Source organism: Amblyomma americanum, chromosome 7, assembly GCF_052857255.1.
Source record: "Amblyomma americanum isolate KBUSLIRL-KWMA chromosome 7, ASM5285725v1, whole genome shotgun sequence".
NCBI classification, from domain to species: Eukaryota; Metazoa; Arthropoda; class Arachnida; order Ixodida; family Ixodidae; genus Amblyomma; species Amblyomma americanum.
This window is the reverse complement of record NC_135503.1, coordinates 92,613,827-92,632,659: the sequence shown is the minus strand read 5'-3', so window position 1 is coordinate 92,632,659 and position 18,833 is coordinate 92,613,827. Positions and strand designations below refer to the sequence as shown.

Below are 18,833 nucleotides of genomic sequence, written 5' to 3'. Positions count from 1 at the left end.
CTAGCAATTATGTACATCCTGTGTTGAAACTTTAGGAACTCTCCTCCTGTTTTATTTAAAAATGCACAGGTGTCGTTGTCATTATGTCCTATTGGCGGAGCGCTAATCTTCCAAACCACCCTTCTGATAATCTAGATTGCTGCGGTGGCTCCGTGTTTTGCGTGTTTCGACAACCTCGAAGTGCAGCCTGAACGGTGTGTGGACTCCCAAATGTGACAGCTTTTGATAACAGATTGATGCAGCCATGCTCATTTCGTGATATAGTAAAACATTTTACGGTTTTATGGGGTTTAAAGGGACTATGCAAATAATTCAATGTCGCTTGTAAATGTTTTCTACGTTTAGAAATGATGCTAATGAGCATTCACACCAAGCATAAGTCTTCGAAACTGAGCCGGCAATTTATTGTAAATAAAAGAAAACGTGTTTTTTAAAATTCGCGGGCCGATTGGTCTGCTCGTAGATACCGATTTTGGAGCTAAAATCGTGGAAGAAAGACGTCACTGTACCATGACTTCGCCAGGCCACCACACGCTGTCATTCGCTGGAGCCACGGCAGCCACGAAGTCACGGGCACACTTCCGGTAGCCGTGAAAATCGTCTGCTCGTGCCGCCGCGCGACCCTCTCGGGCAAGCGTGGGCCAAGGCATTGCCTTCGCGCATATGGTTTCAATTTTCCTCTGCCGCCTCCTTATGTCGGGAGTTCCGGAGCCACTCGCACGGCTCTTCGTGGGCACGCATAGGGCTCGATGCCCATCGCGGCCGTAAGAGCGAGGAGTCGCACCTCGAGGTCCGGGTTTATTACTGCTAACTACAACAGACGACAAGCAAAGAAACCCGACGCACGCCGCAATCCAGGAAGGCGAAGAGAGACCGGAAAGATACCGCCACACCGCCGACGCTGCTGCTGGGGGGCTTGGAGCGACAACCAAAAGTTGCAAAGCGAACGTCATCTGATGATGTATTCAAAGGCGGGGCCCAGTCCCAGACCTGTTTTCTTTATTTTTGTCTGGTGCCCCGCGTGTACGAGTCGAGGGGGGAGAGGAGGAGCATAATTTTTATACGTCTATATTTTCGTTGTTATTGATGCTAGCTTAAAAATCCTTGCGTTGGGGTGACGAGTGATGAAATGCCTATCTCTCGTCTGCTTTACGTAATCTCAATTAATTTATTGCATAGTCCCTTTAACGTCCCAAAGCTGCTCAGGTTATTACAGACGCCTTAATGGAGGACTCTGGATAATATCTACCACCTGGGGTTCTTATGCGTGTACTGACATCGCACAGTACACGGGCCTGTAGCATTTCGCCTCCACCGAAATGCGACTGGGAAAGCCAAGGTCAAATCCGTGTCTTTCGGGTCAGCAGCCGAGCACCATAACCACTGAGCCACCGCGGCGGCTTTACAGTGCAAGCATTCGATACCAGAACGGGAATTGGGCACCTTCTGTTCGGAAGCCTTCTTTGGCGTATGACATGAAATAGTTAAGTGCCTTGAGAGAACCCACCCTTTGCACTTCTCAAGGTCGGGTCGTTTTATTAACCTGTCCAGAAAATTCCTTTAAAGCGAAAGCTTTAATAGCCTAACGGCGCAGAATTCGTTGTGTCTGCACGAATGACCTTGAACAGAAGGGGCGAAGCTGCGTAAGCAACGACGTGGCGTACCAAGTGACTCGCCGCAGCTGCAGCCGCTGCGGACCGCTGCGCGCTGCCTATCCAGTGTCTCGCTATGGACGAAGCAAGTCAGCCGGAGCCGACGTCCTCGAGAGTGGGTACTCACGAACGTCGGGCCGAGTCTGATAATCCGGTCGGCATTGCCAACCGTGCGAGGGATTCAGCAATCGATAGGGAGCGTATAAATTTGCCAAACTGGCAGCCGAAACCGATTAAGAGCGGCAGCTTCGCCTGGCTCAACGGCGAGCGAAAGATGCCGAAAGAAGACAGCGACGAGCATTGCAAGCAGCCGCGGCGGAGACTGGCGAGCCACTGAAAGTGAGTTTTCGCAGTGCGGAACGGACAACGAACCACGTGGTTATGCAAGCGTAAGCTTGCATAACCAGGTTACCTGAGCTAAGCCACAGCCATTTTTTTTATTTGGTCATTATGGTGTTTGTTTTCGTCATCTTCATGTTTTTCTTCTTTTTATTTCGCCCAGCCGGAATAAACTTCGTCAACTTCTGGTAGCTGTTTGTGTTGCTACCGTTTTTGTCCTTGTCTATTATTCTTCGAAATAATGGGCGTAAATCAGTCACCAAGAATTAGCAACTTGCCGAGGTCCTCAGTTCGTCAAGAATTAGTTACAATATCCTCTGGCAGGCTAGACAAGGCCTAGCACACCAAGTGTACTTCATTTTCATCACCTAAGTGTGGCCTGCGTCGAGGTAAGAAGGGCTCAAATGTAACAGTAAAAATGTGGCTCACTATACTGCACCACTCTTTCTTGCCGGACTATATTCCAAGTGAATGAAATCTTGAGCAACGCGGGATAAAATGCACTGCGCTGAAAGCACTGCATTGCTATACTGCACATCTGTCTTCCCACACAAATCACTCACCTGAAGATAGATATCACTGCTCTGAAAAGCATAAACAAGAACCCTACACACCATCCGCAAAACCCGCAATATAAGGCCCTCCAGGGAGCCAACATGAGATATACAATTGCTACACACAGCTTTTGGCCTCCTCACATGTTCTGTGGAATAACCCAGAATCCAAATACCTACTGCCAGAATAAGCAATGGCGTATTACTCCTCGTATTCGAAACTCTCTGACTCGTGGTACAACTTTGAGAGACCGCTAACCTTAGCCAAACGCATGAAGCAAGTATAATGATCAAGCGCTAGGTCTCAAACCAGCTAGACATATAACGCTGCCTGTATACGGTATCTCACGTCACTTATACTTTTCAATGTATTTGCATCTTGTTCTTTTGCAACTGTTTTTGCATCTGTTTTGTCCAGAGACTTACCGTCGCACGGCAGAACGACACTTGAGAAAATGTTACCCTGGCAACTGAATTTGAATGAAAAATAAAACGTGTATTTCACAGCATAAGGTTCAAAACTTAATTTAAAAACGGCTGGACAATTTACCGACACCCGCTGCAAAATGTATTTGCAATGGCGTCTCTCGTATCATGGGACAGAGGTCCCTCTCACGGCGAAAACTTTGCTTCGTTATTTAATTGAACTTCACTACATAGTCATTGTTTTTCTTTTTATTGATTTGCAGAAAGTGGCTTCTGCCACACTGCGGAACCATCATCTATTACAAGGTTATTTTCAAAAGTATATTACACACTATTATGGCCATATGAGCTGTCGCAATGCACAGCTGTCTGCAACTGGCGCTTCTCTGTTGCCATGACCCTAAAGAGGCGACAGAGCCCGAAAAAATCAGATGACGGGCACAAAAGCAGTTTTGCGCGCTGTCACCAACTCACTTTCACACCAGTTTGCAAACCGCGTGGGTCAAGAAATAGCGGCTTGCCCACATGAGATTTTCATGCTCGAGACGAGGGTTACTATTCTAGGAATGCGATTTAATTTAGCATTTATACACTCGGCAGATTTTGTGGCGTTGGGAGAGCTATAGGCACAGTTACTCTTAGGGGGCTGCATAAAAAGGGCTAAGGAAGAGAAACGAAGGGGAACATAAGCACGAATATTCCTTGAAATTCTTCGGTCCGGGTGCGCGCATGGAAGATGTACCCGCTATTGTATAGTGGTGCTCAGAGTAACGCCAAAGAGAAGAAAAAGCAAATTTGGCGCACATAGACAACTAGGCAGCGATGCATAGAGATCCACGCTGAAGATGTGACGTCTTTAAGCTGCCAGTCTCTGAGGTCACAGGGGCACTGCCCGGACTTTGACGCCGTTTTTGATCTTCAGGATGATCGGGTTCATCTCAATACGAGGCGGGTCCTGGAAGAAAGATAAAACATGGTAGCTATGTTTCAACGTCAGTAATGGAGCACAAGATTCAATATCTAGATCCAGATCAGCTTATGAAATGGCGAGGTAGCGTATTATATGGCATGCACACAGAAGAACAGCCGCGACCGCAAACCCTAATACGGGGAATGCAAAGTATTCACCGCAATCTTCAAGGATACGGGCCGAGCCGACAGATAACTTTCAAGAAACAGTGCTTGTCATAAGAAAAGGGACAACCTAGATAGCAGTGCCAATGGCTAATAATTTGCAGGAACACCAAATTTCTTTATGCGCGGGCAGCGCGATAGCATTTGAAGCTGTTGATGCCTTTAGTGGGAATTATTTCACTTCCGGTCTGGTGACGTCACTTCTTATTGCCAATGGGCGAGTTTTATGACATGGACATTTTTCTCTCCATGAGGCTTTTATATATATAGCTGTCGTATGAAAATACACTATTGCGGGAAGTATATCAAGTAAAAGCTTGCCGCCAGCCCAAAAGTCGAATAAGCGCAGACAGTCATTAGAGCTATTGTACTGTCGTGTCCGAAATTAGCAACACTTTTATTTGGTCCACGATGTTGTGCAATCAGTGATCATTATAGATGATAACAGAGTGCGAATCTCGGAAGAGGAGCACACGACGTCGAGGCCTGTGGCTGCATGAATCGCGACGAAAGAGCCATCTCACACAGCAGAGAGACAGGGACAAAGATGCAGGGTACATTCTTCATAAAGCCCGTATACCGCAGTAGACAAAGTACTCACAAAACGAGTCAAAGAGCTTGCGTTTGGTAATTATTCCTTTTGAGTGTGTAAAATGCACGCGCAGTTCAAGTTATCTTTTCTGAACTGATAGTTCAGTCAAACACGAATCGCTAGATTGCTACTATGAAATGCTTAGATGCATAGGCTGTACGTCACATTGCAGGCACGGCATGAGGTAATGAGAACCAGCCACCTACGTCTCGAAATGATAGCTAGGGTCGTCACTTGGCGGGTGGCCGAAACGGTGCATCCGAGTGTGACGGGAATAGCATTCGTCACTTGCGGTGGCTCTCTTAAAATGTACTGTCTTGTAAATTAAATAGGCGAATTTGAAGCTCTGCTTTAGCTTTATGGCCTTTACCCACGCGTTAAGCTGCTAACGGAGACCTGGTTGCATGATGCAGTGTTTGACAACAAAATTATCCCGCGTCGTACAAAATTCTGAGAGGTGACTGACGCTTTCAAGGGAGGGCAGTTGCAAGTGTCGTTAGCATAAATGCGACAATATTGCCTGCTATATCTAACTATGAAAGACTCTCTCGTTAAATAGATTCCTTACTACATAAAGGCTGGCTAGTTGGTTGTGAATACTTAAGACTACAGCGCAGCTCCAACGCGGACAAGACAACACGGGCAGGTATTTTGTACGACAGGATGTAATTTTGTTGTCACACACTGCAGCATGCAACCAGGTCTCCGTCACCAACATCAACCGTGGGTAAAGCCCATAAAGCAGTGCTTCAAATTCCACTATATAATTTACAAGACTGCACATTTTAAAGAGTAACAGCGAGTGCTTGTGTTTGCGTCCTTTCCTCGTCTTGTCCATGTTTCAACGGTGCTGTGGTCATTACAATAAATTTCTGCGGTAATTGCATTGCTTCGATGTGATATACGTGCCTCATACGGCCGACGTTCGTTTTCCATGATTATGTTCAGCGTTTCTGGGGAGAGCAGAGCACGCTAAATTAATTTTAATCAGAGATTTTTGTCTTCCCAACATCGATTTGGTCAACCACGAACGCAATTGGTATGAACGCTACCATTCCTGCTATTGTTTTGCACACTGCATTCTCCTTTAATATAACTCAAGTTGTTGCTGCACTAACCAAAATTACTGTCAGAGCTAGCCATATTCTTGAATAAATGTTTATGAGCTCCGCAAGAAGGTGCACTTCTGCTGAGCTAATGAAAGGGCCATCAGATCACAAGATAATATTTGGCTCCTTTTCAGTTGTGCGCTGGCAAAGCCAAGGCCGTGATTGTCGCAAAATATTTCAATCGGAATGTTCTGTGGCGCAAACTGAGAGAAAATTGTCTTCATTGTGTTACTACGGCTGTTCCTGACAAGATAAAAAAGAAACATAACCCTTAGGTTACAAGGAAGATAACTGACATGAAACGAAAACTGAAGAGAATGAGGCGCTCAAGCTAGTCTCGATATTCAGCTACCAAAAGACTAAGCACTGCGCTCAAGTTTAAGGCTAAATAAGCAAATTTCTCCATTATCACTTTAGACAACGTACTTCATCACAGATGCATCAGGCAAATTTTGGAGGCGCATGAGCGGCAACAAACCTAACTGTATTTTGTTTACAGATGACAGCTTAAAGTTCGAAATGATAACTGTTGCAGATAATAAAATCAACATTTTCAATCTGTATCGACTCGTTACTTAGCCAGAGGTGTCCTTTTTTTTGCCTGACGTCGTAGTGGGCCGGGAGGGCATTTTTTAACTTGCTGCTTAATTTGGATGTTAAAAAAGCAGATGACCCCTATAACATACCTGCGGTTACCCGTATTGCGCTGGTACTCCGAATGCATCGCGCTCTACTATTTTGTCATTCGTAGCGATTCGCTAACCCAATGCGCTTTTCCGCTGGACTGGAGGACTTCTCGCATGATACCAATATTGATGCACAATCATCGATAATATGCTTCTTACAATCATCCACTTTTCTTTGCCTCAGTAAGCTGCAGAACATTAGCGTACATAAATAATCTGCTTGCTCTTGACCGTATTACTGGAGGAAACCGAAATGCTATAAGACGCCCAGCATGGGTTTCGGTGGAATTTGTCGACTGTGACGCAGCTGCTTACCACATGTCGTGGCTTTCCATACGCGATTATTAACAAATAACGCGTCAGTGAGTTGATTTTGATAAAGTCCTAGTGACAAATTATTGCAGAAACTTCACACCATCTGGATAAACAGTACACGAATCGACTTTAATAGGGCCTGCTTATAAAAAAAAAAGGTATCAATATGTTCAAGTTCACAACTACTGCTCAAAGACTGTGCAGGTTAAATCAGGGGTACCACAAGGTTCAGTATTAGGGCCAATTTTATTCCTTATTTATGCTAGTGATATCGTAAATGTCGTAGACACTAATGTTAATATGAAGCTTTTCGGTGATTACTGCGCCATTTGTACCTTTGTAAAATATGTAGTGAACCTGGGAGAAGTTTCAAGTTGGTGCAATAAATGGGGCATGTTCTTAAACGCTGGTAAGTGCTTAGTCCTCGATATTTGCTAGAATAAATCCGTTTTGCGACATTCATTCTTATTTTGTAGTTAACATTACAGTTTAAGAATCTCGGGCTGTTAAATAAAGTTACTTTTACAGAAATTCTAAGTGGAGATGTCTACATTAGTGATATCTGTACCGAAGCTTTTAAGTTTTTTTTTTAAATAACGCTCACTGCTTCATTGCTCCTCACAACTCACATACATGCTCACATTTTGACAAACAGAAAATGTTTCGGAAAAACAGGACCGTGAAGAATACATTAAATTTTTCATTTATTTCAATAAAATGAATGAAATAAATTACCGACCCATACTGCTGGCACTTCCAGTGTTGTTTCGTTTAATGCAAACTTGAAGAAAATGCATATGCGAAGCTGTTCGTATATTTTGTTTTATTGCAGCTGTTTATGTGTTTATTTGCTGTATTTCGTGCCTATTGTTGTTGTGGACATGTTTTTTATGCTTGTGATTTTTATTCGTGCTCACTCCTTGTCTGACTCAAGCGATACTGCAGCATTTTGTAATAAATATCCTGGCTGTAAGTGAAGAGCTGCTGACAACTGCGTCAGAAACCAATATTTTATCCTCGTGGTAATTCAGATGAGATTTTGCATTTTCTTACTTACTTTTTCCTCTGTCATTTCACTGCTTCCTTCTCCAGGCACTGATGACACGATACATTGATTTACGGATTGAAAAGCAAGTGTACTGATGAAGAGCAGGAACGTGATTAGAGTTAAAACATTCAACTTGCATAAAGCACGAGTATAAGTTTAGCAGTTGTCAGTTTTCTCCTTCCTGTAGCTAACTTCCTAATTTCTTTTTACCGTACGTTTTTGAACAACCAAAGTTAGCGGCGCTATAATTTCTAGAAAAAGTTATCCTCTACTGCCTAAAAATAGCGAACACTGTCGAAGGATGCTAAAGTGCAGTCGTGGGGCCTGTAATGTAATGTAGCAAATAAGTGATCAAAGCCCAGTCCACCTTTAAGTGGCACCACAGTACTCTTAAGAGTGGCCATAAAAACTCGTGTGTGTCTGCTCCTCCTTCGTCTCATCTTTTTGCGCTGTTTTTGTCGAAAATGTTCTGTCACCAACTCGCCCAGCAATATACTTTGATGCCTCAAAACTCACTCTGGAAAACAGCCGAATTCTTCGTTAGAGCAGTTTCCAAGTGTATTGTAAACCATTACACTACTTTTCTTAAGCTTCGGAGGTCGAAGTATTGAAACAGTACCGCGACGTCGTGCCATGCGTGTGCTGACACAAATGCCAGGGAGCCACGTAGCTCGCATACGTGAATAACAAGGCATTCTGTAAGTCGCCACCTTATCTGGCGAATAGAACCTAAATAAGTTGAGCTCCCAGGCCACTATCTAATGCAGCCGCTAAAGCAACTTGGTGATGGGCATCTGGCAGACTGCGCCTACTACCGAGTTCCACACCTGCTTTAGAATGCATATCAACTCGCACGAGCTCCTCGAGCTCGGAATCCACAAGCAGTAGCCAAGGTGAAGAAAATATAGAAGATTCTTTCCATTTTACAGAAGGACGGTGGTACTCTCACCAAATGAAGCGAAGCACCTGCTGATGGGCGTCCGACACAGACTATTAGGTAAATTGTCTGTAACAGCACCGCAGTTTGGCATGGTTGGAGGCAGCTTCATGTAAATAAATTATTTTTCCGTCCAAAAAATCAAGTGGACACGGTCGTGGCATAAAGAGATATGATTTATGAACTTTCTTTGTTCGTTTAGTTTTTTAAATTAATAATTTATTCGCGGCATCAAAATTAAACACGTGGATGTGCGCGATGTGCAGTGATATGTAGTGGAGTAAGACTTTTTCACGGCCTAGTAGGTTCATGATCTTTGAAATAGGTGTGCGCTTAATAGATGAAGATAGAAATGGACAGAAAATATGGTACAAAGGCGTAACCTCACTTGAAACTTCAATGACGCCACATGAAGCTAGCTATCCGTTTAAAACAGCCGAGGAAAGAATGGCGATGGACTTACAAAGTGGTGGATAAGCAAAAAAAAAAAAAAGAACGGTAAATGGGCGTGTCTGAGGAAAACTTTCTTATTTGTTATTTGCTAGCGATGTTATGAAGTTTTCACCGCATAAATATGTTTTGCGGCGAAATGTTTCGTTTTATCTTCACCTTTGTACATGTCGTTTCAGCCCGCCTTTGCTCATTCTCCATTGGATACGCCCATCACGTGATTTTTTTTCAGCTGCTATAAAACCACGCATGGCTTCATACGACATCAGTAAAGTTGAAAGTTGATCCCCTGTCCCACCTTTCTGTATTTTCTGTCTTCGTCCATTAAGCGTTTCGCACTTTGCGAAACTTTTACGTTATATTTTATTTTGCCATTTGTCTGTGCATCAATTACATTTGATTTTTGTCTCTTCATTTTTATGGTGAGAGCCGTTACTGAGACCCCACCCCGAGCGGTCGTGTAACGGAAGCCCGTTGTAGTAGCAGTATCTCGTGTACAGATCCGCAATCCAAGTGAAGAGCCAATCCAAGAGACAGAACAGGTAGAAGAAGAAGGCGGAGGAGAAGGAAATGAGTAGAAGCGAAGAAGGAAAGAGAACGGAGGGATATCTTGGTTCTCGTTGAATATTTCACCTAAGCCGTAGCCCAGTTTAGCCAATATTTTTTTTTTTCACGCAGCATCCGGACGTGTGCAGTGCCGCAACGCCTTTCTGCCGACGACAACCACACCACCCACCTTTTCGCTGTTCTCTGTCTTCTCCAGCCGGTACTTGCGCAAGATGTGGGCGAACGTGTACCGCAGCTCTATTTGTGCGAAGCGCATGCCGATGCAGTTGCGCGGCCCGTTGCCAAAGGCTTGCATGGCCATGGGGTTGATCTTAGACTTGTTTTCAGGCATGAATCTGCGAGACAGAGCGACAGTTGCGTCGAAAGTTTGTATGCGTGTCCAGGGTTTATTTGAATGTTTGTTTATAAGCAATGATATAAACTGAATTGTAATTGTACAACTGGCAATACGAAAGTCAAGCTGTAGTTGGCACGTAATGACGAGTACCCAGGGAGAGATACAGCTCGTCCAAGATGCCCGTGCAGGGTCCCTGACCTCATCCTCCAAGTCATGCTCAGCGGCACAGACAGTTTTCTGCTGCTACTACTACTACTACTACTACCACTACTACTACGACGACGAGGAACATGCGTCGCCCGGAAACCTTCGCACTAACAGCTAGCGCTGTGAAATTCTCAAGTTTGCATCCTACAAATTATAGCTCTCTGCACACTCGCTAGGAGCCGTCAATCCTACATCATCATGAACAGATAGATCAATTGTTTACTAAGCATGAACTTATCGACGTACCGAAAACGCTAGAAGCATTGCATTAGTGGAGCAGTGTGCTTGGTAAAGAAAAAGAAACTATCGTGTATATGAACGGAAAACAAAAACTGTGCATTCGTACGCCTCCTGCGCCAGAACAAGTGAACATTTTGTTTTTCTAAAATAAAATGGGCTACAGACTGGGTGGGAAATGGCAGCATGTAGCCATACTAACATGCAGCGCATAGCAATAAGTGCTTTTGCTCGGCGTAGGTTGTGAGGTCCTTCCCAGGGGTAATGAATGTCGTCCGCTGCATACTATGAAATAATCACGTTACCGGTGACAAGTATTAAGTTCAATTGTCTGGGAGGATATCAGAATTCGGGCGCATAACCGCCTCTTTGGATAGATGTCAAGAAATTTATCATTAACGTCAATAAGACTAGGTGACGGATTCTCAGTACTGAAGCGCACCAGTACTACAGGCTGCCGTTTCGGAGGCGTCGGGACGCTCGGCAGTAACCAAAAGTTAAACCAACCACTTGCAATAATCTTTCCGAGGAAATTAAGACCACTTAGCGCCCACAACACACCACACGCGTGGGCACGAAGTGTCCCCTGGGTTACAGCTCTGTAGTTAACTGCAGAAAACTGCGACCCACATTTACACGATAAGTGAACGGCCGACATGCCATTCGAAAGGCCTGATATAATTAACAAATTCAATTTATCTCGTGCTATGGCACATACCCAAGTGAGTCCTCAAGCGTCGAGCTTCGGCACACGCTTTAGAAGATTCATGTTATGCAAGCCGGGAAGCCGGCCTCTACGCCAGCTCTGAGCCTGCACTCGTGTGCGGTTGCTCGAGACGTGGGTGTGCGCAATGCGAATGGGCTTTCACTCCAAGTCCGTGCTAGTAATTGATCTAGGACCGGGCTCCTACTGTCTGTTGCTGCTGCCGATGCCCTAGCACCAACTGGAGGGGCGCCCGTTGACAGCCCCAGGAACGCTCTTACAGTGTCGCCAAAAACTCAGCGACGACTAGACCCTCTCGTTCAGCGTGTCTTGTGATAACTAATGCGCACACTTTTCTAGCCACGCGTTGAATAAAATACACTTCTTTCACGGTCTTCAAGCATGCAGTGAAGTAGCTCCGGCGTGATCGATAGCCTGTAAGGACTAAAATGTTCCCAGTGGGTTTTAATTAACTATGTCTTACAAGCAAAGGCGCCCAAGACTTCAGCTGCCCCCTACCTGTCCGGGTTGAATTTCTCCGGCTCATCCCAGTGTCGGGGATCCCTGTGGATGTATTCAGAGGCCGCCATAATAGCAGTGCCGGCTGGGATGCGTATTTTGTCGTATTGTTTGTCCACCACGGCTTCACGTGTCACGAACCTGCATAATAAAATGAGGTAGAAGGTCATCGCTGACACGATGGTGAAGGTGGCTTAGATCGTATGGCGTACGTAGGTAGGCGCAGTGTAGAAAACAATCAATGCAAATTGAATATAAGTCTGCGTTCTACAACTCAAAACATTATTTGCAACCGGTCTGCGCAGAGCTGGTTCCAAGTTGGACGAAGCCCTTTTGTGAAGCCTGCCGGACTGCACTAGAAGCTGGGACAAAGACGCCATTTTAGTAATACTAGAGACGCGTCCGGCAGCTAAGTGGCTCGTACGTTTGGGATGCTTCGTATACACGGTTTAAGCCGGCTCAATATAGTTAACGTTGCCAGCCGGAGGCAAACTACTTCCCGTGTAGGAAGCAGTTGCCGCCGCTTGCAGCAGTGCAAAGGCCCTTGGTCCTTCCGCAATACCCGGCACGCCTTGCAGGAAAAGCAGCTGCTGGTCGCTACGCATGTGGCCAAGGGCTCATGCAACACCAGAGGCATCGAAAACTTGTTAAATGCAATGACCTTATACAACGCATTCGAACGCCCGTCCGACACCAACCTGGATTTTACAAATTCTACCGGTGGCAGAGCCTGCCAACTTACGCCGTACTTTCGCACTGTGTACGAATGTTGTAAACATTCTTTCTCATTTTTTCTTTTGGTTTCAACTTTTCATTTTATACCAAGTTTTCAAGCAAAACAGAGGGCATTCGAAAGAAACATTCCGCATTCCTACGCCATTTATACATGTTCAGTTAAAAAATGTGCTACTCAGCGCCACAACCATGAATGCGCTCTGCATGCGTCATGTTAACACTCACGCGAAGGCTGGTGGGTAGAGACGCATGGTCTCTTGTATAACGCTGTTCATGTAAGGGAGATCTTGAATGGTGCTGTACGTAATTTGTTCCTGAAAAGAAAGCAGAAAAGACGCGAGCACATCGCACAATATTGTAAGCGCCTTCAGCCATGCAAAACACTGGCTCAAACTTTATTGAAGCAGGCTTAGGAGGCACCCACGTATTCACAATACACTCTACACACAAATACGGCTATATGGGAGTAAAAAGGGGGTAAGATGTCCTCTACTCGTTTTTTTCTCTTTTTAATCCTTTCTTTTTAGAGTGGTAAAGGGTTAAGAAATCCTACCAGAAGTTGAAGCTTGTCTCGTGCTTAAATTTTGCTCCCTGAAATATGTTCACTGAAAACTTGTTAGGTTATTGGGTGCATTTGAACGAAGCGTTGACGGGTTTTTGTTCGCAGAAGTTAATTGAGCTACATGTGTGATGCGTGCTATAGTGTGCTACCTTAAATTCTGCGAACAAGAACTCGTCAACGCTTCGTCAGAATGAAGCACGCAGCCTAAAACGCAACAAAAGCAGATTAAAATTATCCCCATGGGCAGTGATAGATGCTAATGTTGAGATGTCCGAAAAGCATTATGAAAATTTGTTTTTCTTACTGGAGCCTTTCTCTTCATGTGCCATTGGTTCTAGGTGGGCGGGTTATCTTCTTTTTATAGGTCCTGACTTGAGCGTTAGGCACAAATAACCTGTGCCTACTAGACTTAATAGAATACTGAGGTATTGCGTGCAACAGTACAGTCGCAAGTAACCGGACGATTTTACAGTGAGCGCAGAATCCACACCGTGCCGTGCACCTGCTTGAATATAATCTCCATAAAGTAACCTGATTTGTGTTAACGAGATTTCAAAGCCTTTGCATCGGGATCATGAGCGCTGCGACTTTCTTATTTGGTATGGTCTCATTGTGTAAGCTACAATGATGTCCATGATTGCAACGAAAACAGGATTAGCAGCCAGTCTGAAACATACCTAGAAATTCTGGATTAAAGCATTTTTGAACAGGAATTTTTTTATGAACACAGTCTTTTTTTATATCGTAAGATTCCCCTATAAAGATCAATACATCCGCAGAACTCCCTTCTCAGGCTTGCATTTTTTTCGCTATAAACGTTTTTTAAATCGTCCAAAACGTCCCCCATCGGTTTCTTTTTTATCTACTCGATGCGACCGCTGGACACACTTTAAAAGCTTATTGCCTAGAAATAGCCCATTTAATGGCCCATTACCTGCAATAATTTAATAACAGCACCCTGCAATATTCCGCGGTTTCCTCGCAATTAAAATTGATGTCAAAGAATTCTGGACTCGATTACTAGTTTATTCAACAAATACCCCATCAAGTGAGCTTAGATTAACAAAAATTGTAAACTGTCGGGTTGAACGCACCGAAGCAACACATCGGTTATAAGCGGCGCTTTAGTGGAAGGCTCCAGTATAATTTCGACCAACTAGGGTTTTTTAACCTGCGCCGACTTCGCGCAGCACACGGGCGCCTTTTTATGGTTTGCTTGGATCTAAACGGCCGCCTCAGCCCGGATTGAACGCGGGTCCTTCTGTTTAGTAGCAGAGCTCCCAAACCACTTTGCCACCGGGGCGGGTTTGCTTATCAGAAACAAAAAGGAAAGAAGCAGAGTGTAAAGACAGGCTACGGACGTAGGGTCCCAGAACCGAGAGCAGCTCCTCCCTCATCTTCTCCTGCACTTCCGGGTGGTGCGTCATCGCGTGCGTCACCAGCGCCATGGTGTTGCTCGTTGTCTCGAACCTGTGCAGGAAGGGTAGCAAGAATGGAAAGACGGTCAGGTCAGTGACGAATGCGTAAAGAACGGTAGTAACGATTGTGGTTCTCATTACCCATTTAGCTTCATTCGTGTAAAAAGGCCATTGTTTCACGATATCACCATTTAAAAGATAGTCTCTCTTGTCTAAGTATGAAATGCTTTTAGTTTCATTGCCAGCTAATTCAGCCAAACATCGCCCGGAAACTGCCGCGAAACTAATGCCGAACGTAAAGCTGAATCCGAGGCCGAATATGTACCCGAATCAGAGGCCGGCCAGACATGAAGCTGAACCAGAGGCCAAGAGTGAATTCGAATCCGAGGCCAAACATTTCCGAAGAATTTAGAAATTTTCAGTTAGATTTTAGCATTCAGCGGAAGAAAACTTCAGTCTCGCTTGAGGATCAAGCCAGCGCCGGCGCAAACACAGAACTTTCGTTTAATGATGCCTAGACGTACTCATCAGTTCTGGACAAAAGCATTAATTGGTAGGAAACCAGTAATGAACTCAGTTTTTTCATATACTGTAATATTTCACTATAACGATCAATATATCTTCAGATCACCCGACGGCAGTCTTGTATTTTTTTTCCATTACCGTTTTTGCTATCGTCAAAAGCGATACCCATTGGTTTTCTATGGCAGTCGTAACTTTTCGATTCGACCGATGGAAACACGTTAAAAGAAGCACTTTGCTACATATGAGAAGAATGCACCAGTAACTTTATTACTTTCATAATAGTGTCTTACAATTTTGCAATTCTCGAAATTTTTCTCCGAGAATGTTGTACATGACTACTCGGCCACTGCCGCAAGCGTTCGCTCTGTGTGTTCTAAATAGCAGCCTGATGCGCTGGTTCCGCAGAAAAGCTGCTGTCATCGTCGTCGGCGTCGCTGACCGTAAGCGACAAATCCACGAAAAATCCCCACAGAAGCATCGGAGGGAGCAAGAGAGCTGCCTAGGTTACGTCATTTTGTGGCGTCATCTCAACGTGCCCACCGGATTGTGAGCTAGCTGCCCACCGTTGCAGGGTGCAGTTAAATTAATGATTGGTCGCTCGGAAAGAGCTACTTAGGTCGCACAATCCCCACGGATGGCTGCACCTGCCATCGCAGGGCAGGTGCGAATCGCTTAACCGCTGCGCCATTGCGGAAGGAGTGGTGTGCGGACTCCCAGGGATCCAAGAAAGTGAAATAGAGTATGACCAGTCTCGCATACATGGCCATTAACCTATTAAAGCTACCGCGTCACACCTATAAGTTGGAGCTTAGGTGTCCCCTCCAATCTTTATTCGTCGTCTTCGTAATGTTTCATTCCCTAATTATGGTCTTCCAAACAATCGTGGACAGTAGTGACAGAAAAGCTCGCCTGTGTCTCCAAAGGCAGCTTTGTGTAGCCACGTGCGAAGGTGGGAAAGTAGCCAAGGTGGCCTACTGCATTCATAAGAGCATAGAAGAGCGGGCAAGCGCTCCTCAAGCAGCGAGAAACGCCGAGTGCGCAGGCTACGGCGCTAGAAAGCTAAACTCTGAACGCAACTGCTCGTAAAGCGGCAAAAAAGGCACAGGAAACCGGGCGTGACTTCCGGCTGGACGACAAGTGGCTGATGGCGGCGGCTCGGAAGCGGCCAAAGAGGCCCATGCACTCCGCCGTGGTCGGAGAATAGAAGCGGGCGAATGCGGAGCCCCGTTCAGAATTGAAAGCGCCTGTCGAATATCCGAGAGCCTCAACCATCTGCGACACGTCCTAGAATGTTCTACGGCTTTACTGCTATTCATTTCATTGTTACGGTTATCCTCGGCGAGATAGTCTACAATATTAACGCGATAGCGTTAATGGCCCCATTTTCCGAAAAATCCGGTCACGCCGTTGTGATCGAAAAATCGCGAGCATGACTCTGGCAGGTGGTGCCCAGAGAGCAACCTAGGAGGCAGGTGGACCACCTAGGTCACGTGACCGTGCAGCGTCAGCCCAACCTGGCCGCCGGATGGTGAGAAAATTGCCCACTGTGGCAGGTGGCAGGAAAAATAATAAGGCGCTCGGGAAGAGCAACCTGTGTCGCACAAGGCGCATCGCTGGAAGTGCCTGCCATCGCAGGGCAGTGATGCATCACTTAACTGCTGCACCACTGCGCCAGGAAGGGTATGAGGACTCAGGGGAATCTATGAATGCACAGTAGAGAATGACCTTCCGCATATATGAGATGTAACGCATTACTATATCACGTCATACAATTAAGGTACAGCTTAAGTGTTCCCTCAAATTTCTTTTTACAACTAAGCCCCACCCAAGGAGGAAGACTATAAGGAGTGGAAACTCCCCCATCTGCTGCGACCAGAAAAGGTCACATCCCGCGGCGCCACTATCCTGCTGGCGGCGCCTGGCGCCTGGAAAGAAACTACTGAAATACAACGTCACGGCGTGCCCGCTGAAGCAAACACCCGTTTCGTCTTGCTTTGAGCGCGCGCCGCCGGAGAGCGCGCCGGAGCCGCCTACCTGGGTGCTGCATTTTTTTTTCCCTGCTGCTTCTACGAGGCGCCGCAAGGCGCCGCCACTGCATGCGCCCCCGTCAGCGCATACGTTTAATTGTGACTTTATCTGGTCGCCTGCGCTCGCTCGCGCAGACGGGAGTTTCACCTCCTGTATAAGCTTGCTCCGTGGCCCCACCATTTAATAGCTACGAAATATGTTCCACTCTGCAAGGCCCACAATGGCTGGAAGGGAGGGTGGTACAAAAACGGTCTTATTGTGGTTCGAAGCAGAAGTTGCCACAGCTGTAGAGGACCGCAGGTTTCTATCAGAGAATCTATATGAATACGCGAACACCACAAAAACAGTTTCACTTCTGTAGGGCAATCACATAACTTTAAGGCGAACTTCCATTTCGATCTATATATCAAGCCGTAGAAACATCGCTGCGTATTTCAGGTTGCCTCCACGGCCGACAAGGCGCTTACTACCTACATTTAAAAAAATTAGTCTGTTAACAGTGGCGAAGAGTAGAATGGGCAGGAAAAAAATCTAAGAGGGGGAACTCCGGGGCGATAACGTTGTTTCGTCCCTTTTTAACATGTAAATTCTACTACTTACAGAACCATTCTCTGGACCTGTTGCAACTGCAAGGTTTGATTAAGTGTATTTATGCAGGCTATGTGACAACCGGGGAAGGGCGGTTTGTCCTTTATGCAGTGCTTGCGCACGCGGTATACATTTTGGTGAACGTTGCAATTTTTGTAAAGATGAAAGAGCATGACGCCCCATGCCTATGTTATAAGTCGCAATCATAGCCTGGCTGGGCTTCAGGCAAGTCGTTTAATGGCGTCCGTGTCATTACCTGACATTAATTCACTGCCAGCGATTTCACGGTATCCCCGTTATCAAGAGCTTTCGTTGCGTTGCAGTTCACTGTATGATTGGCAGCTACATAGACGCCGAAGGTGAGAAAATTGCATTTGTCCCTTGAAATTCGTCTTTTAGATAAAAATAGCAATTATAATGCATGCCTCCAATATTTTCACTTATTCTAGTGGTTATGCTGCATGACAGTGCTTTTACGTAGCCTTAAATCCGCTTAACCTTTCTGCTGATTACTGTTTTCCAACATGTACTGTCTACTGGAATAATCTCAGCGATAATGATGTCCCGCAGAAATCATTATATTTCGTTTAAAGCAACTTTACTAATTCTTGTTAAATTCCCGGTCGTGGTACTGTCTTTACTGTGTGTCTAAATTTTTATTCTTTCTGTGATAGGGCTATGTGCTACTAGCATACTGTTATTCAGTAATAACAGCGTCGTGTATACAAAAATATCAGTAACCTTCCCAAAGCTTGTCTTTTAGCCGACGAACTGTTCGAGCTGTCGCTGCATAGGGGAAAAATATGCTGCCTATTGTCAAGTCATCAACTACGTAAAGCTTTAGAGACTACTCAGGGAGAATTATTTTCAGCGCGAAACAACTACTTAACGGGGTCAAAACCAACCGACAATCTTGTGTGAAGCCTTGGAGTAACTCGGATAAGCTCGGGTTAGTTCGGAGGAGCGTCGCGCCAGCTGTAGCCAATGGATGTGCTTCGCGCCAGCTGCCACCGAGTAGAGAGAGGGTGTGAAGATGAAGAGCGAGAAACGCGGTTGCGTGCACATGCAGAAGCCGAAAAGGAGAGGCGAAGAACGGACACATGCTTTCGCACGCCTACTTGGCTTAACTACGTCAAAACCCTACCACCTTCTTTTGTACGATTAG

The 18,833-nt window shown here is 45.5% G+C and overlaps 1 protein-coding gene across 1 annotated transcript in view; it reads right to left on the bottom strand.

The window, feature by feature from the left end:
* Nucleotides 1-3,250: 3,250 nt before the first annotated feature.
* The window catches only part of LOC144097333 (thromboxane-A synthase-like), an 83,821-nt gene continuing 68,238 nt past the window's right edge, over nucleotides 3,251-18,833 (bottom strand). Inside the window, exons 11-15 of the mRNA XM_077630075.1 lie at nucleotides 14,471-14,579; nucleotides 12,773-12,861; nucleotides 11,813-11,953; nucleotides 9,979-10,144; nucleotides 3,251-3,926 (exon numbers count right to left, since the gene is read on the bottom strand). Of these exons, the coding sequence (XP_077486201.1) occupies nucleotides 3,849-3,926; nucleotides 9,979-10,144; nucleotides 11,813-11,953; nucleotides 12,773-12,861; nucleotides 14,471-14,579 (583 nt within the window). The 3' untranslated portion in view covers nucleotides 3,251-3,848. The remainder of the gene's footprint in view (nucleotides 3,927-9,978; nucleotides 10,145-11,812; nucleotides 11,954-12,772; nucleotides 12,862-14,470; nucleotides 14,580-18,833) is intronic.